Consider the following 26,487-nt stretch of genomic DNA (forward strand, 5'->3'; position numbering starts at 1 on the left):
GATACATTATACTATGGGAAACAGATACAACACACTTACCACAGGATACACACACTTATCAGGAAAAATATAGGCAAAAGCTCAATTCTGCTTATTGATTATTTAAATTAAGATCTCTTAATGTATTACAGTACCTACTATAACTTTATATAGTGTATAGCATTTAAAATATATGCAAAAGTATAATTCATTGACCACATGGCACCAAGAAACAATTCTCTTGGTAAACAAATTAAATTAAATAGCAGAACCACTGAGCTATAATTCTAACTGGAGGTAGCACTGAATGTCAAAGATGCGTGTCGCCAGCCGCCATGTTTGCGTGAGTCTGGTGTCATAAGAAGCCATATTATTGCTATAACTATTATTATACTTGGCTTAAAATACCTACTTTGTATGGTCGCCATTTCAAAGAAAATTATTAAAGTATTAAAAGTATTCAAGTATGACAAAAATACTCACTGCTATACCAACCTAGTTATAAGAAGCCATGTCATTGCTATGATAAGAAAACTTACTGCTATACCAACCTAACAAAATCAGCGACACGCTTTTGACAGACTTCTGCCATGGCAGTGCTACCTCCAGTTATAATTTTAGCTCAGTGAGCAGAACAGCATTTCTGACAACAGCTGTAGTTTGATAACAATGTTTGTTTCCCATGTTACTCTTATGGAGAAATACGAAACTTTAAAGGGCCACCAGGCCTCACTCTCTAATTATTTCCCTAAAAAGAAAGTTTCCTGCACAACTTCACGTTACGCCCTTTCCAATGACCCCAAAAACATGTCAATCGGTTCAGTAGTTTCGGAGGAGTAATTGTCACAAAAAACCTGCTTGCGTATTAAATAAGTATAGATGTCATCGATCTTACAGCTAGGTCCACTAAAAGACCTTTCTCGTGATAAAATGATTAAATCTTCCAATTTGTAGGAGAGTACTAAAACCACTTAGCTAAGCAACATATTTTACTGTAGCTTGTAACACTCAAACAACAAAGATTCATGAAAAGGAGCCAATATGAATTCTCCCTCTCAACTGTTTATACTCACAGCTGCACTCAGTGCTCTAGATATCCTGACAGGGTCGTTGCAACTGGACAGAGGGACTTTGCCTATCTTAGTCACCAGGTAGAGAGAACAGTCCAGGATGTCTTTCTCAAACTGGGCAAAGTTCCACGGACAAGGCCGCAGCTGGTTGTGACTGCCTCGCCAGATGAGCCCGGTGTCCATCTTGACATACTCCTTGCGACGATCCTCCTCCTTCATGTACACTTGGTCCTCTGTAAACAGTCGCAAGAGTATCAACTGGATGTTATCAATGAATACAAACACTTTAAGAAGCAAAATACTTATGGAAAATAGTCAGACCGACCACCGTCAGAATGGATAGTAAGAATGGATTTTGCCACCGAAATGAGCTTCGCGCGGCCGACGCTGAGATCGCCTGTGCGGTGGCGCGCTACTCTATCTCTCTCTAAAAGCCGATTCTTTGTCCCACTCTCTCTTACTCAGCTTGCGATAGTCTACCTAGCAGCCAGGAACTATCCGTAAGTCAAATATTCCCAGACTGAGTTTTTAACAAAAGGCATTGCGCTTATTGGTTTAGTATTCATTGGTGTCTGTTCACAGAATTTAGGTAGTTTAAGGGGAAGGTTTCCTAGGTTCCCCCCCCACTATTTTTTAGCTTAATGTATACAGGGTGTTCATTTGAAAACTTTCCATATCTGTTGTGTGCAAAGGTAAGGCTTTTAACACTTGTTTGTTCTCATTTCCCCCTAATTTGGACATGCCAAATCCAATAAAATTATTTTCAATTTTGAAAAATGCCCCAAAAGGGCCCAATTTGGGGGGTAGGGGTGCTTTTTGAGAAATTTTCAAATGTAAACATGGGTTGTGTGATACATCAATTTAAAGGTCTAATCACCCCGATCATTTTGGTGCAAAAAAAGTTTAATTATCTTTAACCGTATTTACAGGGTGGGTCAAAACGTTTTAAAAAAGGACTTTGAAGTTAAGTACCGTATTACCCTAACTACTGAACGGAACAGCGCCAAATTTCTTTCCAAGCTTATTCTTGAGCTACTCTTTAAGATAACTTGTAGTAAGGGCATTTTCCAAGTTATTTTCTAATTTTTAAAAAATCTCAAGTTTTAAGAATAAAAGAAAGCTGAAAACTCAAAATTCTTAAATAGCAAGGTATAACAAATTTCATACCACGTGAAAGGTACTTTTTTAACAAACATTTTACGTATTTAAGTTTTCTTTCTATCTCTTACCGTTTAAAAATTGCAGTAGAAAAACATAATTTTCTGTGGTAAAATTGTAACTAGTTTTCTAATAAAACAGCCAAAATTCGTCTCTAGACACATTAAATGGTGCAATAACTGAAGGAAACAATTCATAATTATTTTTAGACAGACAGGCAAACAAGTCATTACGTTTTACTTTGTGAGAAACAAGTTTTATAGCTGATGAGAAAAACCCAAGCGTGGGCCGCTTTCTGTAGTACCATTGACTAGTCAATGGTAGTACTAATTTCAAAAGTACCATTTCCTGTAGTACCTAATCAAATATGGTGTAAACTTAAAAAAATATACTTTATTTTACTTATTGGTCATAACAAAAGTGTTCCAGGATAACTGCAAAGTGTTTAACAATAGATATCCAGGCATAGCCTTGAGTCATATGGCTGTAAATGATTTAGTTAGGAAGTTTTCTGAAACTGGCTCAGTTACCAATGAGAAAAGAACAGGATGAAGGGTCCAAGATGAATTCTGACACACGTAAAAGTAGTCGATCAATTTGTTATGAATCCTACTACATCGTTGAACAAAGTGCAATGTGTTTTATTAGAAAACTAGTTATAATTTTACCATGGAAAATTATGTTTTTCCACTGCAATTTTTAAATGGTAAGAGATAGAAAGAAAACTTAAATACGTAAAATGTTTGTTAAAAAAGGACCTTTCACGTGGTATGAAATTTGTTATACCTTGCTATTTAAGAATTTTTAGTTTTCAGCTTTCTTTTATTCTTAAAATTTGAGATTTTTTAAAAATTAGAAAATAACTTGGAAAATGCCCTTACTACAAGTTATCTTAAAGAGTAGCTCAAGAATAAGCTTGGAAAGAAATTTGGCGCTGTTCCGTTCAGTAGTTAGGGTAATACGGTACTTAACTTCAAAGTCCTTTTTTAAAACGTTTTGACCCACCCTGTAAATACGGTTAAAGATAATTAAACTTTTTTTGCACCAAAATGATCGGGGTGATTAGACCTTTAAATTGATGTATCACACAACCCATGTTTACATTTGAAAATTTCTCAAATAGCACCCCTACCCCCCAAATTGGGCCCTTTTGGGGCATTTTTCAAAATTGAAAATAATTTTATTGGATTTGGCATGTCCAAATTAGGGGGAAATGAGAACAAACAAGTGTTAAAAGCCTTACCTTTACACACAACAGATATGGAAAGTTTTCAAATGAACACCCTGTATATCAGCTGATCAGCTGATCAGCTCTCAGCTGTTGTTTCATAGTTAGAATTAGGTCGGGGACGGAATTGCTTCTTCTTAAACTGCCTAAAATTTTTGAACAGATTATAGCAGGACAGTAGTAGCAAGATTTCAAACTCGCAGAAAGTCACAGTGAGTGAATAATTCATGGTACTAAAACCTCAAGATTTTTTAAAGAGAGTTGGTTTCGTTTAGCAAACCAACAAAGCTTCCAGCAGACTCCTCTCTAACTCAATCTACCAGAACCTTGTCCAAAACAAAAATAGGTTGAACTGACAGATGAAGCTATGCAAAAAGATGGATACATATTAAAACCCTAAATTACACTACGGTACTTCAGAGCTGTACTAAATATAGAACAATGGTGCTTGACATACCAACTAGTTACGACTTGTTTAGTTCACTTGATTTTATGGACAAGCAACAATTCTTCATGAAAATGTGAGTCAACACCAGTTAGGTGTCCAAACCCAAGCCCAAAAGTCTGAACCAAACCGATTTGAAAAACAAAAATCTACTTTATAAGTATTTAATGGAGTACCATTAATCGGAAGAGTGATCAGACAGTAGTCAAGACCAGTAGGTTGGTGGAACTGTGCAACAACTTGTTTTACTCAGTTCTTAAACAAATGATTGGGTATATTGAAGTTAAATATGTAGTGTAACAAGGATTTTATAATTGTAAAGATCTTTTAAACTTACTTTTACACCAGGGGTTGAACAAAATGTAAATTTTGGTCTTGCAGCTGTAACTGATCGCTCCGTCATTCAACAGTTTTGTGTCGATGTCCATCTTCCAGGCACTAACGATACATGTGGCAGACGGTGTGATCTGAAACAAATTACCTAATTAATTTAAGAAGTTATAGGTATGGCGATTTCAACTTTATTTAGCTTTTGGTGATTCAAATATTAAAATTCTTTCATATAGTCTAAATATCCAGATAATATTATTGTCTCTATTCAGGATCGTTTCCCAACTATTTACTATTGTTTTACAAATAGAGCTGTACTTGTTGTACTCAACCAAACTATTTGTATAGAATCACCTCTGACTATTGATTTGATGCAATTGATTTCATTCCCATATATGTTAAAGCTGTCACCAGTTTGTTTATCAAAATCGTCTTAATTACTTAATTCATGTGAGCCACTGATATACCGCGCTCTCAAATTACTAATTTCTGTCAGAAACAACCTTTACCGTACTTAATCAAATCATATAAAAATCATGTTATTTTAGGAAAGTATGATTACAGTACAAGGATGTTAATTCCTAATTGAATGACTTGTGAACTGTAGCAAATTCACCTGGTAAGTATCGAATAAGAGGTAAAAAATACAATTTTAGACAATAGCACAATCGGTGACTGACTCTGTTCTTTTTTATTTAAAATTGGCAACAGCTGGTCTACATAGATGATATGTCTATTCCATAGTATCCAATGTCAATTGTATAACAAAGCTTTGATTTATGGGTTAAATAGTACCATACAAGTATAAAACGTGATAAATATTTTTTATGTTTCATCACACATAAAGTTAAGCAAAACTATACTGTTACTAGTAAACACGTTGCTCGAAATCGAGCAATTGCAAAGAAGTAAAGTAGTTATTTAAAAACAAATAAAAGTCATCATAATTTCCGATGAGTTTAAAAGACTTTGAAATGAAAAATAACAGCAATTAAAATATACAGCTGATCAAAATGTAAACAATTATGTTCTTCATAAGGATAACATGGGAACTTTAACAGCCACTGGGGCAGAGCCCAAGGGACTTTTTCAAAAATGTATGGTCAGTTTGCAAATCTACGCGACACGCTCTTTCCAATGAGACGTCAATGGATAAAATCGGTTAAGAAATGGCGGAGGAGTTCAACCGACAAAGTTTCATGTAGCGTATTAATTATATAGATTGCTAACTTACTCTTTTTCCTAAGACTAATAATAATAAAGACATCTTGAATACAAATACATCATCACTCGGTGATAAAAAGATAAAGACTACCCTTAATTATATAAGGTAGTGCTTGGAGTTATTTTAAAACGTTCAAATATATATTACTCTCTTCTTACATACTTCAAATTCTTACAAAAAAAATCAAGAAAGAACAATATACTTACATGCACGGTTATCACATTTTCTGAGGACCTCTGCAGGACAGCCGTCCAGCTCTCTCCTGTTGAAGATCCTTTGGCTAACAAGGGAACCACCATCAGCGTCCCATGGCCGTAGCTGGGCTTATCTGTCTCTGAACAGATATTATAAAAATTACCAACAAGCTATACAATGTTGTTACTATTACTATATTGATACAAGTGGACAGCACATTCCGAAAGCCTATAAATTCTAAAACTAGAATCAAAATTAACACAGACAAATTGAGCAGATGGGAATTTGTGCTGCTCAGTCAAAAATTCGCTCAATCTTCACTAATATTGTGGTTAAAATATGTTTCTAGGTTGTGCCCTCATCTCAACTGATAATACTGTAATACCAGCTGAATTGAAAGGACTTTTTTCAAATATATTAATTGCTGAATTTAACTATCATAGTTTAGAAACTAAAGGAGAAAATATAATGTCGATAGTCCCTGAATCTGCAAAATTTCTTGAATAAAAAATTTACTTTATAGTACATAATGCATACATGCAGTGCTATAGGTAGATTTAGAATTTCTTATAGTACTCTATGCGTAGCCATATTCATACAGTATTCATTAATAGAACTGTTTAGTCCCAGACAAGTCTCTGTGGTTTATTGTGTATACGCAGTTTGTGGTACAGCTGCAAGAGCAAGAATAGTATTTATGGCAGCTACATGTTTTGCTTTTGTGGATTTCAGTTGACTTGATTGTTTTGCATAAACAACTCATAACAAACGTGTTAATGGTTATGTTATTTCTAAATCAGAGTACATGACCACAGTTAGTTTTTGTTCTTTTATATTGTTTGTTTATGAGGGTTTGGTTTCCAAAGTTTAATAATTTATTTGTAACAAGGCAATTTGAGTCACTGTTTATTATGCTACTTTTGGAAGACTGGTGTTTTTATAAGAACAGACACACATTGAAATTGATATACTACCTATGTCATAAGAAGTTATATTCATGTTGGTTGGAAGGGAGTAAACAATTAGGATTCTGTTATCCACTTTGGGGCTGCACTTTAGTATCCGTCCTACACTCATTCGAATGAATATCGACTGGGACGGGTGGCGTCGTCCTGTAATCCAGCTACTAGGAGGTCACGAATTGTGGATATTTATAGGCATGCACTGTGGATGCGATACTCCCTGGTGTGGATTAATGTCCGCACGAGTGAGTACTACGACTATCCGCAATACTATCCTGATGATTAGACCAATTCGTATATATACCAAGGTAAAAATGTGGTTCGGGTTCCACTATAAACTGTAGGTCCCTTAGTTGCCAATAGCTATATGGGCTATTAATTAACAGCTTTGTCTAAGGAATGTCGGCCTTAGTCACTAACAAGACTACAAGATCGCGCCATTCATCCTACACTCATCTCCATTCATACTTGGCTTAAAATACCTAACTTTGTATGGTCGCCTAAGAAAGTATTAAAGTATTAAAGATACCTATATCGATTATTTAATTTAATACATCAAGAAAGAAATAATCGGTTTATCGAATAATTTATCGATATTCTGCATTCGAATGAGTGTAGGACGGATACTTAAGTGCAGCCTCACTTTGGTACTGATCAAGTTCAATGGATTTTTAGCCAGGATCAGGAAACTCAATAGTTGTGAAAACAACTGCATCAAATTATAAACATTCAAAAAACAAGTTCCTAGAGACTCTCTTAGTAATGTAACCTACACCCCTACACACGACCTGTGTACGAATATAAAAATAAACGTTGACTAAAAATCATATTACATTAAGAGGTTTAGTAGTCCTCCTCTCTAGGTTTAGTACCGTACACCTATACATTTTCAGACAAATTTTGTGATAATTTCTTTGTACTTTTTCCCTTTCTGGTTTGAGTAAGAGAGTCTGGAACTAAATGTGCAAGGAAATCATGGAGAATGTGTCTTACTTTACCAGACTTCCCAGACTATATAAAGATTCATTTCTTTATTTATCTCTACTGGAGATTTCTCTAACTCGAATCTATCTTGGTAGAAAAATGCTGTCAGTGACAAAAAATATTTAATTTTAGTGATTATTTTTGTGTTTCTTGAGCCAGAGTGAAGTTTTTCTTATTTTTGTAAATCTACTGGTTTTACTTAAGTCCTTGTACCTCACTGTGCTCTAAGTTATAATGTATCTGCAATATGGAAGATATTTCACTCAGCTGCTCAACCTTGGCAGAATTTACTACTAGTTATAATAAGTAGCATTAGAAAAATCATTTTGTAACTATAACTTGTGAAATACTGTCAATCAAGAAGTTATGTTACCTAATATCATAGATAAAACATACTCCCTTAGTAGATTTCTCATCCTTTTGGAACAGCTGAAGACAATTTTATTGTTAGTTCTGTACGGTTTATGTAGAGGTCGTGTTTTGTTTACAATTTGTTTCCCGTTATTACAGCCAATTAAAACCTCGTTTAACCAAATAATACGATCTAATCATAAACAATAACTTGTCCCCTAGTTATATAACCAAACAGTAAAGCACAAATCAAGAAATTAACCCTAAAATAATGGAAACAAAGTTTCATCGACACTAGCGCCTTTGTGTCACATACATGAACTAGACACGTAAAACGTGCTTCAAAATTTACAATGGGATGAGAAGTCTCCTTGTGTTGGTTAGTCTATGCTAATATATTGCTACAAACCTACAACGCTAGTTGAACTACCATGGATTCGAAGCACTTAATGATTCATGTTTAAGTTCCCACGAACATTAAGCATGGTCAATCTTCTTCAACAAGGAATGATTTACAGCACAGATTGGCCATGCTTTATAATGACCGTGAAACTTGAAAATGAAGCCATCAAGAGCTTTGAAGCTATGGTAGTTCAACAACTCTATGGAATCACTTGGCGATACACAACGTAATATTACCTATTTATTATATAAAATTTCAGCGATTCTGGCTAATCTACAATGTCAAATTTGAGTGTTTACAATATGGAAGCATCTATTACTTCATTTGTATGGTGTAAACATTGGTGTCAACTTCAAATGATATTCTTCTGTGTCACTGTGTCTAGGACTTCCTATGCCATTAGACTCACCTGCGACAGTGAAGACAAAAGATATGGCGTCAATGGCAGGATTGTATGCCCGACTCAGAACCAGGTCCACCTGGAAGGATTGTCCTCGCCTGACGACCAACTGCGGGTTGACAGGACGAGTCATCAGCTCGTAGCGGTAAGTGTGGTGATCTGCGCCGTTGGTGTTGAAGCACATGTCTACTTCTCTCACCTTCAACACCTCTGCTTCTGAGCTGGGCGGCTCTGAGAACAAGAATATAACGAATGAATGATGTTGTAATAGCTCTGTATCATACAGAAGGGTCATAAGGTTAACTGTTATGCCTTTGCACCATAAAGAAACTTGTAAAAAACATTTGAGGAAATAATCTTACTATAGGTCGGCCGGTTAGAAAGCGACCTGCGCTAAATTTTTAGCGCATGCAGGGGAGGTAACGGCGAGGGAGGGTATGTTCCCCCTCTCCGCGTATTTGTTTACATTTTGATCAGCTGTATAATTTAATTGCTATTAATATTTTAGTTGAATTTAAGGGGCGTGTGTTCGGGAAGGTTGGGGCGGCAGCGGAGTGGGGGAAGAGCCATAATCTGTCTCACTGCCACAGCTCGGTATCTCTCTTTTGCACCAATGCTACGAGGAGGTCGTTTTCTAAGCGGCCGACCTATAGTATTATAAATGTGAAAGTTTGTGTGTTTGTTTGTTTGAAGCTCAATCACGCATTAACTACTAGACGGATTGGGCTGAAATTTGGCATGATGATAGCTCACATTCCCAATTAACATAAAGGCATATTCTTATCTCAACAATCCTTTCGGGCTCTGCCCCAGTGGATCTGTAGTTCCGCATGTTAACTTATGAGTATTCATATATAAAGTGAATTGAAGAATTTTGTCAGCTGTTTCAACTAAAACAATTGGTTCTATGATATCCAAAGGCATTAAAAAGTTATGTGATTTACCAACAGGATGCAGCACTATATTATTTTTTGTTTGCATTTTTATGAAAACAGCTAATATAATTTGACTTAATACAATAACTGTGATACACAATGAGAACTGTCAAAGTAGGATTGTTTGCAGTTATGTTTAGACTATGTTTTTAATTTCATGATATTTTGTGAATTTTTAATACCGTAATTTATTTTTTTATTGTTTGGGTCAAGTCAACATTGTTGTTGGTCAACATTATGGCTGTGGTACATGTGCTATACTATAGCATACCGTAAATTAAAAGAACCTAATTTTTATTAAACCGTTTCCTCCCCCATTGCAAACGTAAAGCAAGCACAAGTACCTATAACTGCAATAAGCATTTTATACTTATACGCCAACCAACCCCGTACGAAGGACAGGTACTCTGCTAGTAATATACATAATTAAACTGAAGTTCTACTTGGTCTGAAATGAGACCAAAATCTTGAAGTCCATGTGGTATTATTAAGGATAAGAATCATACAGAATGCAACAAAGGTAAACTAACTCAAGATCATACTTTTTGTCCCTCCCACTACTGCTGGATACAACTTAATAATCTAAGCTTAATTAGGTGAAACTTTTGAAGAGGCATCATCTTTAGTGGTTGTCATTTAACTTCCGAAGGGGGTCAGGAAAAAAAAGAAAAAAAAAGATTGAAGGGAAAGTAAAAGGTTGATTGTCACATTTTTACATCAAATTATTATTGTCATCATTCCCGTACCTACTGACATTATTCCATCCAGCTCCCCAAACATCCCTTCTACACTTATTTGATTGTCTACATTTGTTATCTTAAATTAGACAGTACAAGAATTATTGTGATGTGAAAAAAAAACAGATCACAGGAATCATTGTACATAACATTTGCTCCAATATGACATGACCTTCCTTAACAATGATAACAGCTGCATTTTATAGAATTCACGTGTGGTCAAACATTTTGAGTATTTTCTATTGGATTGGTAAACAGAACCTAGGACAACATTTTAAAGAAGAGTTTCTTTATCCCATTCACTACAGGTGATACAAGACAACTCATACAGAGTGTGACGACTGGTAGACAACGTGTTAAAGCAAATGTGTTCATCTGAAAATAAATATTAGTTAAACATTGATAGCTTGATGCGACAAACCAGACCAGTGTCAAGAACAGCCAGTGACTCACGGCCGCAATCACAGAGGCATTGATATCAACCTCAAGGCTATCTACCTTACTGACACTGTTATGACACAGTACCTTAACAATAAGCCCTGATAACGTGGTCTACATTTATACTCCTATTGTTTGGAATACCAATATGTAATTAGCTCCCTATTTCGGAATTTTGTATTTGTTTGACAAATGTTTCATATTACTATTGAATTTATTTCAACTATTTTAAATTTTAAACCGTTGTCCTCGCAGGAATGGGGGCTTGTTGGTAGTGCTGGAGGAAAGTCCTTGGAATCCTCCTTAGAGTATTATTTCGTTTCGTATATTAAAATGTTGTAAAATAAATATGACATTAATAAAAAAAAATTCATGTTGGTAGTGCACATAATCTATTTATACATTATATATTTATTTTGGATTTGTTCCTTTATTCATCCAGTATTACAGTTCGGTAGCTGAAGGTTATGGTGCCCGCCTTGTGATCAGAAAGTCTCTAGTTCGGTTCAGAGAAAAGAAATGACTGTAGATTTTTGATAATTCAAAACTAGATGTTCATAATGATTGGGATTATTAATAAACAAGTATAAATAAATGTAAGTAAAGTATAAAGTATTAATACATGATTGAATCACTTACTAAACTGCAGCTTCTTTGCATTAGCAAAATTCATAACAAGTTGGACGACGTCGTTAAGAGGTGATCTTTACATGAAAAGTAATTAGTTTTCTGACTTAATTTGTTAAATAATGTTGCAATATGACAAAAATATTGTTCACAAATGTCCAAAAAGTCTTTTCAATCCTGGCTTATTTTCTGACCTCAACTTAATCGTGAATCTTGAGCTCAGGTCAAAAAGACACCCTAGTGATGAAGGATTGAAAACAATTAAAAAGTTGAAGCAATTTTAATTTTGTTTAAGCTTTCTGGCAAAACGTCAGTCATTACTTACTCAAAGGTAAAAACACAACAAAAGGACGTTCCTCCTCCTCAGTGGGAGGGGGGCTTGTGGGTAGTGGTGGAGGCAAATCCTTCGAATCCTCCTTAGAATCTTGTACTCCTGAGTTCTGAATCTGACTCCCAGAGGTCTTTGGAGACTGTTTCTCAAACTGTTTCTGTCCAGATTTTCCATCCTCACTAAACGTAACACTTGAGGTAGGTTGTACAGAGATGTTGGTTTCGTAAGGAGTAGCATCCCATACCGAGTAACCCTTACTCTTACAATAACGACATGGACAGCACAGACAGGCTTTGATGTGATTGAGAGCCATGCTATGTCACAACTGAGACAAGGAGTGCTAACTTGAGCCAGTCATGTCTTATCTTATCATTGTTGGGCCATTCTCACGTTTGAGCCATTCCCTTCCTTCCTGTGTTGAGTGGTTCAGATTGTTTATTAATTAGTTTAATCAATAAATCTGTGTATAAGTGAATGGGTTTGTACTCATAACTTAACAGGTACTTTATTTGGCCACTTGACTTCTTTATCCACTTAAAATCATCACTCGCTGAATATTTTAATTTTTTTTCATCAAATATTTTATTCTGAATACAAATTTAGAGCGAGTCAAAAATGGGGTGAGATGACTTTTGCTGTTTCGCTGACTAAGATCAGCTAGGTCTATTATTTACATTACCGATTGAGATGAAGATGCAAACGTATATACTTTAAGAATGAAGGATGAGTGTAGAATGGAGTAAGATATGTTTCTTGTGTAGCTTTTTTGCTGACTACACTTATTAAAAGCTGAACCACATATTAAAGGCCCAATGATCGGAATCACTGGTCTCGTTTTGAACGAAAAGTTTCTGACTTTTTTCAGAATTGAATCAACAGCAACCTTTAAATTGCTCGTCCTCGTCCAGCATTATATCCCCTCTGCTATCCAGCTATTCCTCAAAACTTGAATCTTTATTAAAAATACATTAAAATGCTACTAATATTTTTGACTATTAATACAACTAGACATTCCATTGCATGTAAAATTTGCTGCCAGTTTTTAAAGCAAAATAGCCGTTGTTGATGTGAGCCACCGAAAGATTGTTCTGATCCACTGATCTAAATTACTGATTTCTGTTGAATAAACAATCTTTTTCACCAATTCAAACTTATTGTGAGCTAGCAACTATTATGACTCGTCAACTTGGTCAGCAAGAAAATAAGGTAGAAAATAGAGAGTTTTAGTCACTAGCGCATTCTGTGATTGGCTTACACAACTACATTCTTTTTCAACAAAAAATTGGCTACAGCTGGTCCATATAGATGGGATGTCTACTTCAGTATACAATAGTTTTTGTCGGTATATAATCCAATGACTGTTGACAACTGGGCCCAGCTTCAAAATATCAAAAAGTTACTAACCTTTCTAGGTGTTGAACATAGGATCTTATAACTGTTAGGTTTAGACATGACTATGGTGACTGATAAATTCTTATCATAACCAGTTACGGCTTAAAATACCTACATAGTATGGTCGCCATTTCATAAGAAAGTAAGTAAGTAAGTATTACAATTCAGATAGGTTTTTCAAATGGGAGAACATTTGTTAAATAACCAATAAGCTCTTTAATATTTGAGACCAGTTTATAAGGAATACTATGTATTATTTTTACATACAGGGTGAGTTTTAAATGAGTTCCCCCCCTACTTTTTTCTACATTTCTTAAGATATCAACTCCGGACCACATCAGATCATTGTAGAGTAGTAAGTACTTCATTTTGACTGGGTAAACATTTTTGGCCGCCATCTTGGATCCGCCATATTGGATACAAAGTTTTTTTTCAAATGTAAAGGTAGGGTTGTGACCCATTATTTTACACTAAAATTTTAAGCTGATTACAGTGCCGCAATTAGTTTTTAAAAACCTTGATCACATTTCAAAATGGCGGATCCAAGATGGCGGCCGAAAAAATTACATCTGTCATAACCAAGTGAAAATAGGTCGGCAATGAATGAGGGTGTATACTTATCGTTATCTAGTACTATTTTGAGATTATGGCCTTAGTTTGTAAATGCACAATGTTAAAATGGGCTAAAAATAAAGTTATAAAAAGTCCTCATAACTTTAGAACGGATCAAGATTTTTTAAAACTAATTGCGGCACTGTAATCAGCGTAAAATTCTAGTTTAAAATAATGGGTCACAACCCTACCTTTATATTTGAAAAAAAACTTTGTATCCAATATGGCGGATCCAAGATGGCGGCCAAAAATGTTTACCCAGTCAAAATGAAGTACTTACTACTCTACAATGATCTGATGTGGTCCGGAGTTGATATCTTAAGAAATGTAGAAAAAAGTAGGGGGGGAACTCATTTAAAACTCACCCTGTATTTTACTCTTTCGATTCAAAAGAGAATGTTAACTTTAAAAGTGACTTAACTTTTTAGCATGGTTGTCTATTGTCTTTAGTTATTTTTAATTTTGTACCGTACAATATAATATACTTAATATACCCATTTACCTAGTTATGCTATTGTTATATAGTGATTAATCCTATTTAATGTATAATTTGAATGTAAAAATGGTGTTACCGTTGAAAGAATAAAAAATAAATAAATAAATAAATATATCAACGATTTATTCTCATAGGTTACTGATCATATGTATGTTTCCATTGGAACTTTCAATAATAGTTACATGTTAAGTACCCTGGGAATATCTCTACGTTAAACCCAACGAGAAATCCAAACATTTTATCATTAGTCAAACCTCTAGCTTAACAAAAATAAATTTACATGAACACACCTCCAACAACAGTCGTAGACTTACTTGGGACTAAAGGGTGACTAGTTGAGACATCATATTCCCCTGAATCGTCATGCCACCAGCCAATAGTCGCGGAGTAACAACAACCGACACATCGACCACAGCAAGAAAAACAACGGTTCTTGAGACGCTTCACAAAAGTGCAACAGCAACCACTGGTGGACATCTTAAATGTGTCTTGGAAAATTCTACACTTAGTTTTACATTGACTAGAAAAAGTCAAACATTGACTAGAATAAGTCAAACATTCACTAGGACAGTCTTAAACACATTGTGAAGAAGATTCGCACACCTGTACAGTTTACACACACGTTTACTACTATACTCTCTGTACCACCTTGTACACGTTATCTTTACGACTGTGATTGTAAATTCATTGTCCCTAGAAGTAATTAGTAGACTCCACCTTTCTTCAAGATTTCTGGTTTTTACGGGTGAAAAAATCATTGTTGCTATATTCATAATAAAACATTTTTACCCAGCGTTTGTTGAAGGGTATCAAATAAAAACAGATCTCATGGTGGAATGGCCTCTGGATCGTCTGAATTAACTATATAGTGGTTTAAATTACCTTGTTACTGTCAAAACGATCCTTTGTAGTTAGTAAGACTACAGCTGTTTCGTGCTGCGAATGGAGCACATCATCAGGTCGGAAGAATGTCAAGTAGTCTTCATATTCCTCGCAGTGGAGTTCGTCAAAAGTTTAATAATAAATAGAGAACAAAACACATAACACACGGAAACACGAAACATTTAATATTGGTCGACCAATATTAAATGTTTCGTGTTTCCGTGTGTTATGTGTTGAATAACTGTGTTGAATAACTAATGTGTTGTTATGTGTTGCTGGACTACTTGACATTCTTCCGACCTGATGATGTGCTCCATTCGCAGCACGAAACAGCTGTAGTCTTACTAACTACAAAGGATCGTTTTGACAGTAACAAGGTAATTTAAACCACTATATAGTTAAAAACAGATCATTACAGCGAACATTTAGTAAAATAGGAAAAGCCAGTCAGTGTTTCATGACTTGTAATTTCAATGCGCTATTAACTATGTAGGATCATAGACAAAAAGAATTAGATATAGACTGTCAGCCGTGCTGCGGTTACCTTAGATTCTGGCGCACACCGCTGGGAGTGCCGTGTAGTTAGGTAGCACGTTGGCGCTCCCAGCAGTGTGCGCCAGAACCTATGGTAACCGCAGCACGGTTGACGGTCTATATTTAATTCTTTTTTGTCTATATCTTTTTGGATATAGATATGTTTCAGACTAGATCAAATTCCAATTTTGATATATTTCTTTTAGCCAGTATGCTATACATTTGTGAAAAAACTCTTTTTGTAAACAAGTAATTTTTTTGTTGTTTTTCCACAGCTAAGGGAATAAAAAGTATCCCTTTTTCATCCTGTTTTCAAGAACTTGAATTACAGTATTAGATTTACTTTTGTTGTTGCTTGAGTTGTTGTAGGTAAGATGTTTATGTCCCCCAATGTATTTCGCCGCCTTTGTTTGACATCTTCATGAGTTTTTAGTAATCACATATAGACTATGGAGTTAGTGATAAGTGATTGAGAAGACCCCTGAAGATGCTAACTGGTTAAATGCATAGAGTGACACAAAAATCTTAACTGCAAGAACTCAGACAACAACAAATAAGGTGCATCTAATATCAATCTATATTCCCTTCTCTGTGGTTTTGCTTGGTTAAAATACCAAGCTGTAAGAAAAATCATGAAAGCATTAATTCAATTTACACTGGTCATAGAATCGTATATATTACAAAAAGTTTCAAACCGGTTCCATAAGTTTGGGCCCTACAGAGAAGCTAGTTGCTTATGTTACAGTGTGTATGGATATTGAATAACCAGGAATATTTGTAATAGATTGTTTACATTTACAGAAGTGCCAACTAAGCAATAAACTGACTGAAACTAACAACTTTTGCCTCACCCAATGTGTGAGCGGATGTTAAATTTTATGGGCTTGTTTCTTCAAAGAATGAGATTTAAAATATTTACTGAGAACACTCAAGCTGTTGGTCATGTCTGAGCATAAATTTATACTTTGTTTAAAAACCTCAGTATGTGCTAAAATCTCCTGCAAATTGCCTTGAATAAAATAATTTGTATAAGTATTCACCACCATTTATAAAATAGGGGGATTTTAGAAGTATCGTTACAGATATTTGGGCCAGTGGGAAATCCCTTTTTCTACCCACTTTTGGCAACCTCAAACTAGTCAAAATGATGACATATACAGATGTATATGAAAAGGTAGAGTTTTTAATCAGTCACTTTCATACCTTTTGCCATTTTGACTACCACTAACCATTGTTGAAAAACTATATTATTTTTAAACTTGGCTTACATTTTTTTTTATCCATCTTGGATCTGTAATATTAGAATGAGGCTTTTTGATGGACAGGTATTGTAAATTCTGTGTCAGAAATCTATTTTTCAAATGAAGCTATTAATAAGCGTGTATAGTAAATACCCCCGCCGCAGCAAACCTGCCGACTAAGCGAATTTACATTTCTCTGAATTGATTTTAAATTAAATATATTTAAATAACATTAGGTTCAACGAGTACCTAGGTTTGCTGCTACAAGGAAACTAATAATGTGTGTTTTGTTTTTAAGATATTGATAGCTTATTGGTATAAAATAAATAAATTTGCCAAGTTTGATCAAAATATATCCATAAACAAGCAAACTGCAACATTTTACAATATTCTCCATAAGAATAACACGGGAATTTTAAATTTACAACTTTTTTAATTTTCTCCATTACCAATAATCGATCAAAAATACTTTTATATGCTAAATTATTTATTTTTTTAAGCTCTTTAAAAAGGTCTAAAGAGAAATTGGGAAATTTTGTGTTTTGAGGGTCAAAAGTGAGAAAAACCAATTTTTACCCCATAAAACCCCCCGTAAAGCCCCGCTCCCATGGTCCGATCATGCTGGTTCGCGAACTCATTCAAGTTTATCCCGCTTTACACCTTTAAACCAAATTTCATCAAAATCGGACAAAAATTACTCAAGTTAAATTAATAATGTAAGATATTGCTGTTCACGGACGTATATATATATATATATATACTAGCTGACCCGGCGAACTTCGTATCGCCTAAGTTATAGGTTTCCCCTAAGACAGACCGATGGAAAGAAAGTACCGTTACGTTTAATATTCAAGATGATCTCGTTCGCATCGCTCAATCACGTCGTGGTTGAAGTTCGTTCGCTACGCTCACTCACCTTTGGGTTAGCGCTCGTTCGCTGCGCTCACTTGCCTTTAGGTTGGAGCTCGTTCGCTACGCTAACTCGCCTCCAGGTTAGCTCGTTCGCTACGCTAACTCGCCTCCAGGTTGAAGTTCGTTCGCTACGCTCACTCACCTTTTGGTTGCAAATTAACTTTATAGTCGAGGCGCTGAGGGGGTTTGAGCATGCATAAAAGTGTAACGAAATTTGACTTTTGATTGTTGCTATGGGAACCTAGTAGATAAAGAAAATCGATGTTGTCGCATTTCTAGGTGGTTAATAACATGGGGGGGAGGGGGTGAAGTTGGGGGGCCGCCCGGGGGGCCGCCGCGCACAAAATAACTTATATCTCGTGAACCAAAAGTCATATGAATACGTTAGACACGTCAAACTGTACAGAAAAATGCATTCTTCAAATAGATTATGTTGTAGTTTCACTGAAATTGACAAGAAGTTACTAAAAATTATATTTTTTAAACGATAAGTATAATCAGGAGTATAATGGTTTTTGTTGTTGTTTAGAACCATTAATTTTTTAATTGACAACTTTTGAGAGTAGTACACGAAAGGTAAATAGTACTTCTGTATGATGAAACTATTGCGGTACATAACTTAACAGCTATACAATCCTCAGATCCAATAAACATAACACAAACAAAGGCGCAAAACGCGTCGCGGTCATTGTTCCTGCTGCCTTAACTATTAATGGCGAGTACAGTTCAAGCTGAGACTTATATTATACTTTTAGAAAGATGGAGATTCTGAGGATTCATTTTCATATATATATATATAAAATAGTATTGAGGGACTATTTATGTAGCGAGAAATATAGTTTGTAAAAGAAGAGAGTTTATAAAAAATTTGGTACCGTAGTATAACGTTTCCATCATCTGACCAGGCTGCACAATTGGTGCAACAGCTGTTTCGGCGATCGCGTAAAGGTAGTGTAAATGATACGAGTAGAAAATGTTAAATACAAGCCTTGGCGAGTGCCTTAAAAACTTCTACGAGTATCGTTAACACTATTTACGCGAGTTGTGTGCATTAATTAACCTGCAACAGTATTTTAATTACCAAAAACAACTACTCAAAACTTATAAAGAGAGGTTATTTTTTCTTTACCCCTCATTGTCTCTGACAGTAATGCAACGAATCATCGCACCAATCGTTAACAATTAAATTGACCTGAACAGCTGAAGTTATAGTTGAAGTTCGAAGCATTATAATTTTACTTCTTATCTCTTAATCCTTGACCCTATCTGGGTACCAGTGGTGGTTATATTTTGACCCTTTTGTAGTGGTACCATATAATTCACCAGAGAACAGTTACATGCCCATATAAGTATATATCTATTATATATTATGTTTCAGTGATAAATGTAGAATATAATAATATAAAATATCTATTTTTCAGCAATGCTTTTAGGCGTAGTAGCAAGAGGTTTGCAAATATCTGGATTATTCAACTTAGAAATGTCTAAATCAACCCGCAAAAATCATAAAAATAATGTTTTTATCCAAATGTTAAGGTTGTGTAAAATATGATTCCTTACGTAGAAATATCATTTTTTTTTATACGCATAAAAATAAAATTATAAAAACTACCAAACTACTTTAATTACCAAATTGTATTTAATTGTTGTATGAGAAATAAATTTATTGCATCAACAGTAAATAAATATTATACTGCTGTAACAATTTAGTATTTTCACAAAAATGTTCAATAGAATAATTTAATTTTTACCATATGTTTTTACTTTTATCAATATGTCAATCCATCTCTCTTTATCAAACCTTGTATAACATTTTCAAATAACCTTATTTCATGTAAATATATAATAACCTATAACTTTTTGTAACAAAGTTGCTTCAATTTCAATATAATTTTAATTAAATAACTTGTCAAAATTCAAATTTAGCTCTATGGCAAATGAAAATTGTTATAATATATGTGTGAACAGTGGCCTACAATTTTCCGTGATAAAGTCAGCATTGACATATGTGAATGCAACAATGCATCAAACCTTCCTCACTTCTAAGAGTGCTGAGCTAGTATGAAGATATAAATTGTAAACTGCATATTTTAATATAATTTTTTTTTAAGTGCATATATTTGGAATAAATTAGTGAAATTTGATTAAAGAAGATCCGTCCTTGTTACAAACATTAATAACTACACAACATCAAGAAATTTAACTGTGAAGAAGACATCAATCCTGGTGAGATCACTCCAGTAGACATTTTCTTTCCTTGGATCGAAGCCATTACAACACTTTTAAGCCTAACTTTTGAACTTTTGTACCAGAATTTAAAAGTCAAGAAACTAATAGAAGCTTATATAGAACATAAATTAATTAACCTTTCAGAAAATAATTCGAACATAATTTATATTTCAAAACCAAATTTAATTAGGCTATATATAATCACAAGATTAAATTCAAACGCCGCTCGATCACCCCACCTGAGATAAAGATCCATGCAATATAACCCCTCAACCTAAATTAGAACTACAGTATTGTAATAGGCCTAGCCTAAAGCTTAATTTAGTAAATTCATTTGCCACCCTTTGTAAACTTTTATTGTGAACCCTTAGTTTCTTTTCTTTTACCATCAATTTTGTATTGTAATGAAATAAATTTAAGTTTAGATACTGCACATGGAGTTTCCATTGTATTTCTAGCTTGTATTTGTAGCCTTGTTACACTGCATAATTTAAGAGTAAAAACTCTTTCTAAAAATGTATAGTTAAATGTAGTTGAAATCGAAATTTCCTGAGTAATTTACGTCAGAATGTGAAATGTTAACATTTTTTTACGAAAACATAATTGTTATGACCTTTTCAAAACTACATAAAATTGTTATAACCAACCTCAGATTCGCAGATGTATAACTTGTAGGGAATTTATTGCAGTTTCAGATGGTGATGGAAACGATCTACCACCAAAATATATTTTGAACTCTCTTCTTTTACAAACTATATTTCCCGCTACATAATGGTCGCTCAATACTATTTTATATATACATGAAAATGAATCTTCAGAATCTATATCTTTCTAAAAGTATAATATAAGTCTCAGCTTGAACTGTATTCGCCATTAATAGTTACGGCAGCAGGAACAATGACCGCGACGCGTTTTGCGCCTTTGTTTGTGTTATGTTTATTGGATCTGAGGATTGTTTTGCTGTCAAGTTATGTACCGCAATAGTTTCATTATACAGAAGTACTATTTACCTATTGTGTACTACTCTCAAAAGTTGTCAATTAAAAAATTAGTGGTTCTAAACAACAACAAAAACCATTATACTCCTGATTATACTCATCGTAAATTTAAAAAATATAATTTTTAGTAACTTCTTGTCAATTTCTGTGAAACTACTACATAATCTATTTGAAGAATGCATTTTTCTGCACAGTTTGACGTGTCTAACGTATTCATATGACTTTTGGTTCACGAGATATAAGCTATTTTGTGCGCGGCGGCCCCCCGGGCGGCCCCCCAACTTCACCCCCTCCCCCCCCATGTTATTAACCACCTAGAAATGCGACAACATCGATTTTCTTCATCTACTAGGTACCCATAGCAACAATCAAAAGTCAAATTTCGTTACACTTTTATGCATGCTCAAACCCCCTCAGCGCCTGGACTATTAATGCTATTGAACATCATAGAACAGAACCAACTTGTTTAATTGAAACAGCTGTTAAGATTCATTAATTCCATTTCTCATAAGGTTAACATGGGAAACTCTAGAGCCACTGGGGCGGAGCCCTTTTAAGAATTTCGAAACGGGAAATAGTTTACGTCCGATTCGCATACCTACAGAATTTACACACCAAATTTCATAACGATCGGTGAAGTCGTTCCGGAGGAGTTTGCAGACAAACACTGTGACACGAGAATTTTATATATTAGATATAAATTTGAACAAATGGTGTTTTTGGCCTCTGGGGACATCAAAATGAAAAAGTAAATCGGTCACGGGTCTAAGTCTTACCGTGCCAACTACTTCCCTATAGGGAAATTCGCTAAAATCAGATTCAAGAGTTGAGCTTACAGGTCCCTTTACTTTTTTAAGACCATTGTACTATTGAAGGTTATTTCATTACAGCTGTTATCATGTTTAGCTCTGAGATTACGTCATCTATCCATGTGAGACTTGTGGAGGTGTCCATCTGATGTAGGTAGAGTTGGAGGTCGCCCAAACCACCTTGTAAACATTGAGGTAGGAGAGACGAAAGAATTTTTCAAAACATGGTGTAAAGACTCTGATAGAATAAAACAATACAAAACTATACATTAAACATACTTCCTTATAGACTTGCCATTCTCATAGATTTGAAGACAACTTAAGGTACAGTATGTTTCTGTCAAAATAAATGTTGACTGTTGTTTGGTGTTTATGCAATTAGATTCCAATAATTTCACCAACTTTAAAGTTATTGACCGGTAATCTAAATAAAACAGTTCACTTAACATTTTGTGTGTATGGTTTGTCCTCTCTGGTATTTCAATTTTTAAAGTAAACACGCACAATAAAAAATTACTCTAAAATAAGTCAATAAATATTGTCTACACTCAAAAGTTGCTGACCAGATATGAAATAGAAACACCCTTCATGACAGCATTGACTATACACCTCTACCTATAGTAGAGGAAAGTTGGAAGCAGATTGGTATTGCTTCAACATGTCCGATCAGGACTAGTAAGATTACAAGAATGTGTTGAGAAACAACAACGGTAATAACAGTCACATTCAATCCAATGACAGATAAACTGTGTCACTATCCATCCTTGATGAAAGAGGTAGAGGAGAGTTAATGATACCGTAGATGTAAGATGTAAGCATGAAATTCAATTTCAATCTATAGTAAGTATACAAAGTGGAGGACTTTCTATGTATCGCATACCCGATTGAATGAAAAAACCACTGTGTTTGTAAATTAAGTAACAAACACACTAATTTATAAAATAAGACATAAAACCATAATCTATAATTACTGTTCTTATTTTTGCTACATACATATTTGCTAGAAAGGTAACAGAACAATTCTCGTCTTCAGTGCAAAACCAGTGAGACCAGTTCACTAATTTAAAATCAGTTTGGTTTTTGTTACGTTCCTTTGTCGTTTCGAAGCCCATAAACTCGATGTCGAAATTCAGCCGCCGCCGAGAGAGCGAAGCGATCGAAAGTGGGCAACCTTGGACTCCCACTAGACCTCACCACGCATCCTCAGTGCACGGCGCATCTCGTACTGTCAACAATGCGCATCTTGTGTACACGCGCTAAGTCTTATCAGCTGATGACGCGAGGAGTATGCCATGACTGTGGTGTAATGCCATTAGGATCAGTTGTTAATGGTGATGGCATTTTATGAGATAAGCTGATTGTAGACAGGGTTTGTTCGGGCTGCTGTGAGAGATGCAGTCAGTAAGTGTTATATGTGATAACCTTTTAGAAGAAGAAAACTGGTTACTGTAAAAAAATCAAGAGAAAAACTAAGGTTTTGGGAAAGAAATTTGGTATATGAAGAATATTGCAATCAGGAGGGTTGAGACTACTAGGTACGTTTTTTAAGTAAGGGCCGTTTTTAAATTTCTTCGTTCCAGCACTGAGATTGGCATTTTCGACATTTGCGCTGTGTATGTGCATCTATTGGTAAGACATAGCCGGAAATTCGAGAAAAATCGGCCGTGTTTACATCCGGTTTCAAGCATTCAAAATGGTGCCGCCAATTGAGACTGCCGCCGACTGTGAAGTGCGCGCTGAAATTAGATTTTTAAGAGCTTAAGGTGTGAAAGCCATTAAAAATCATCGACAGATTAGTGAAGTGTATGGCGAGAACATTATGAGTGTCATAATTGTATGCAAGTGGATATGGGAATTGAAATACGGTACCACGAACGTTCATGATGAGTAACGCACTGGGCGGCGTCATTACTGTCCCCGTACCCATGATGACAACCAGTGCAGTGCGTTGCTCATCATGAACGTTGGTGGGGCCGTCTTAAAATGCCCTTAACTACTTGCGTACCAATCCGTCACTCATAATGTTCTCGCCATACACTTCACTAATCTGTCGATGATATTCAATAGCTTTCACACCTTTAGCTCTTAAAAATCTAATTACAGCGCTCACTTCACAGTCGGAGGCAGTCTCAATTGGCGGCACCATTTTGAATGCTCGAAACCGGATGTAAACACGGCAGATTTTTCTCGAATTTCCGGCTATGTCTTACCAATAGATGCACATACACAGCGCAAATGTCGAAAATGCCAATCGCAGTGCTGGAACGAAGAAATTTAAAAACGGCCCTTGCTTAAAAAACGTACCTAGTATTATGTGAGAGAAGTACTGGTGAGAGAAGACTGCGATAACGACAGGAACGTCCTCCGTGTTTCAAGACATCACTGGTTAAGTTACACGCAATGTAAACTTGTAAGCCTCAATAAGAACTGCTCAGTTCTCGCAGAAACACATGTGAAAACCGCGTGGTTTGCAAGATGGCACCACATTCAAACGCCGGTCCGGATGTTGATAATATTATCAGTCACTGTACCACTCATGAGTTCTCGGAATAAACGTGCTCTGGTCGTCTGGGAGAGGGGAAGTACTCGCTGAACGCTGAACGCTGATCGCTGAACTAAACAACCGAGCACAATTAGTCATCGGAGCCTAAACAATCGCTCGTTGTAAATAACATGTAAAGTGTGCCGCATGTTACACCGAACACGTCTCCATAGTTGAGTTGATATTACTTTGTGCCTACAACATAGGTGGATATATACTTTTTTTGTTCTAGGATGTGCACGAGCCTGGGATTGTTTTTCACATTACTTCAGGCTAGACCTAGGGGTTGCGGCATTATCACTTAGATAAAATACATTGGTGACTTGGCGGTGATTGAACCCGGGACCTCAGGGACTGAAGTCCCGCGCTCTAACCACTACGCCAGCTCGCTCCCCCAGTGGATATATACTAAGGATCTGAAATGCCACATGGATAACCATTTATATGAAAATAGTAGTGTGTAATGGTATTGCTTTTATCTCTATTAAGATTTGCGGAATTCCTACTATGTCATTGGATTTTATCTAAGTGATAATGCCGCAACCCCTAGGTCTAGCCTGAAGTAATGTGAAAAACAATCCCAGGCTCGTGCCTAGCGTCCTTAGGACAAAAAAAAACTATGTCATTGATCAAAATTTAGTTGTAAAGCTAAGCCTAATTATTTATTTTTTGTTTGCAAAACTATCGACTCAAATATTTAATCCACCAACATAAAATAATTTAACTGAAACCTTAGAGCTATTAATGCAACTTGAATATCACTGGAGGGTATAAGTTAAAAAGTATTCAATCGGGTAAACAAAAACGTTCAATGATCCTTCAATGAATTATGTTCAAATCAAGTGTAGCATTTTATAAAGGGCTAGTTTGATCATTTACCGGTAAATAATATTTTGAAGGAACAGACAACTAGTACTGTTAAGTGTCAACTCCTTTAATCTATGTTTGAATGTAACTTTCTTATTTCTGACTATCCTTTTTAAGTAAAGTATGTCCTCTTAAAAATTGAACTCTAAAAATAGTTAGTGATTTGTTTAAATTAAAGGTAATTTCTGTTAAAATAGTTATGAAATGGAGTTCTGTATATGTAAATTAAACAGGTTTGCGTCAACTACATAGATATCAACTTTGTTGAATATGGAGGAAATCAACCCACCTTTTTACAAACTACTGTACTTGTTCAACAGTCGAACCACCAAAACATTCCAATGTAAGCTCTAATATCGTTTATTTTAGATTGCTATTAATCAATAAAACTCAGTAAAACAATTAAATAGTCTATCAATTTTTTAGTTCACGCTTTTAAATCTACTTTAATAGTTTTTATATACAAAAGTTGTATTTCTTACTCTAAAATATGATTTTAGGATTTCCCAAATCTCGAAGTAGATCAAACTAATAATTTATATCCAGCGTATTTTCGGACCAATAACAATTTGGACAGAGTTGCCGGCGCCGGTGGAGCCTGGTATTCGATTAGCAAATCTCTTCTACTGTTAAGATATGAATTCTACGTCGAAATCATAATTTACAACCAGCTTAGAAGGACGAGACCTAAACAATATTACAATCAAACCAAATATCGTGTTTTTAGTTAAGATTTATTAAAATAGGGGTTTTCTCGGCATTTCATATGGAACAATTAATTTCAAGCAAGAATTTATATTTCAATTTAATATTGAAACCACAAAGCCCCGCATTAACATGGATGTTGGTAAATTTTATCTATGTAAAACATCACAAACATGTTTATCAAATCTATGTAAAAATAGTTTCCAGAAAACGAAGTGTTGGTACAGGGAGACTCTGTAAATATAAAGATAGGAAATACATCAATGTTTACGTGCATGTGTTTGACAGATCTGTTTTTAACCTTTACAGTGACCACGACTCTGCAAGGTAGTATAGTATTTTATATTTTTCAACTGTAAATGCGAGTCGTTTTAAGATTTGTGAGAACCTAGGTGATTATTTTACATTATTAAAGCTATTTTTGGACGTGTAATTAATTATCGACGCACAGTGATATGATAGGTGCTGAA

At 35.1% G+C, this 26,487-nt stretch overlaps 1 protein-coding gene across 1 annotated transcript in view; it reads right to left on the bottom strand.

Moving 5' to 3' along the window:
* Positions 1-26,487, bottom strand: part of LOC129001300 (annulin-like) — a 50,427-nt gene that overhangs the window by 16,584 nt on the left and 7,356 nt on the right. The window contains exons 2-5 of the mRNA XM_054428552.1: positions 8,740-8,961; positions 5,642-5,769; positions 4,218-4,347; positions 1,053-1,282 (exon numbers count right to left, since the gene is read on the bottom strand). Of these exons, the coding sequence (XP_054284527.1) occupies positions 1,053-1,282; positions 4,218-4,347; positions 5,642-5,769; positions 8,740-8,961 (710 nt within the window). The remainder of the gene's footprint in view (positions 1-1,052; positions 1,283-4,217; positions 4,348-5,641; positions 5,770-8,739; positions 8,962-26,487) is intronic.

Source organism: Macrosteles quadrilineatus, unplaced genomic scaffold, assembly GCF_028750875.1.
Source record: "Macrosteles quadrilineatus isolate MER2022 unplaced genomic scaffold, UCM_ALF_1.0 Scaffold_8__2_contigs__length_117827958, whole genome shotgun sequence".
Taxonomy (NCBI): Eukaryota; Metazoa; Arthropoda; class Insecta; order Hemiptera; family Cicadellidae; genus Macrosteles; species Macrosteles quadrilineatus.